This window comes from Malurus melanocephalus, unplaced genomic scaffold (assembly GCF_030028575.1).
Source record: "Malurus melanocephalus ecotype Western Australia unplaced genomic scaffold, MMel_1.1 scaffold_2420, whole genome shotgun sequence".
Classification (NCBI taxonomy): Eukaryota; Metazoa; Chordata; class Aves; order Passeriformes; family Maluridae; genus Malurus; species Malurus melanocephalus.
Genome location: NW_026625652.1, coordinates 3,729 through 4,963, shown reverse-complemented (window position 1 = coordinate 4,963; position 1,235 = coordinate 3,729). Strand labels below are relative to the sequence as shown.

Genomic DNA, 1,235 nt, shown 5'->3' with positions numbered 1-1,235 from the left:
CCCCGATTTTTCCCCAATTTTCACCTTTAATGTGTACACGCGCTCCCCGCGCTCGTTCTCGTAGCACTGCAGGAACATGGCGGCGCCCATAAAACACGTGACCGGAAACACGTTCCATATAGGGACATTAAACCGGAAATGGGGCGGGGTTTGGGCAGGAAACGCGCGCGGGGGGTGACGGGAAATTGAGTACGGGAAGGGAATGGGGACTACGGGAAACCGGAAATGAGCGCGGGGAGTGATGGGAAATGAAGTCCCGGAAGTTAATGAGGGGTAAATGCCAATCACAGACCGGAAAAGAGCGCTGGGGATTATGGGAAATGTAGTCCCGGAAGTAAACTAGCGTCAATAAGGGGTCTAAACCGGAAATGAGCGCGGGGGATGATGGGAAATGAAGTCCCAGAAGTGAACGGGGGTTTAAAAGGGGATTTAAACCGGAAATGAGCGCGGGGAATGATGGGAAATGTAGTCCCGGAAGTGAACGGGGGTTTACAGGGGCTCTAAACCGGAAATGAGCGCGGGGGATGATGGGAAATGTAGTCCCGGAAGTGAACGGGGAGTTCGGGCCAACCCATAGGCCCAAAAGGGGAAATTTTGGGGCAAAAAAGGAAATTTTGGGGAAAAAAAAATGAAAATTTGGGGTAAAAAAGAGGAATTTGGTCGAAAAAAGAGGAATTTGAGCCCGAAAAAATCCCAATTTTTGACCAAAATTCCCAATATTTGGGTCAAAATTCCCATTTTTGGGTTAAAATTGCCTTTTTTGGTCCAAAATCCCATTTTTTTTGTAAAAATTCCCATTTTTTTCCAAAAATTCCAATTTTTTTTTGTTAAAATTTCCTAATTTTTTATGAAATTTCCTTTTTTTTTGTTCAAAAATTCCATTTTTTTTCTAAAAATTCCCATTTTTTTGTTCAAATCCTCCCCCACTCGTGGTGACGTCACGGGGCGATGACGTCACCGGAGACCTTCGGCCTCTGCCCCTCCCCCACCCCGGAGCGATGGACGCGCTGCGGTACCGAAAATCGGGAATTTTGGGGGAAAATTCGGGAATTTCGGGAAATTTGAGAATTTTGAGGGAAAATTGGGAATTTTGGGTGAATTTGGGGGGATTTTTGGCTGAATTTTGGGGAAAATTCCAGGAATTTTCAGGAATTTTCAGGGAATTTTTTTTAGATTTTGGGGAAATTCTGGAATTTTGGGGGAAAAATCGGGAATTTGGGGAAATTCGGGAATTT

General features: G+C 45.2%; 1 protein-coding gene across 1 annotated transcript in view; it reads right to left on the bottom strand.

Annotated features, from left to right (window-relative positions):
- The window catches only part of NOP10 (NOP10 ribonucleoprotein), a 3,083-nt gene extending 2,982 nt beyond the window's left edge, over positions 1 to 101 (bottom strand). The window contains exon 1 of the mRNA XM_057388740.1: positions 25 to 101. Coding sequence (XP_057244723.1) covers positions 25 to 90 — 66 coding nt within the window. The 5' untranslated portion in view covers positions 91 to 101. The remainder of the gene's footprint in view (positions 1 to 24) is intronic.
- Between the last annotated feature and the right edge of the window lie 1,134 nt (positions 102 to 1,235).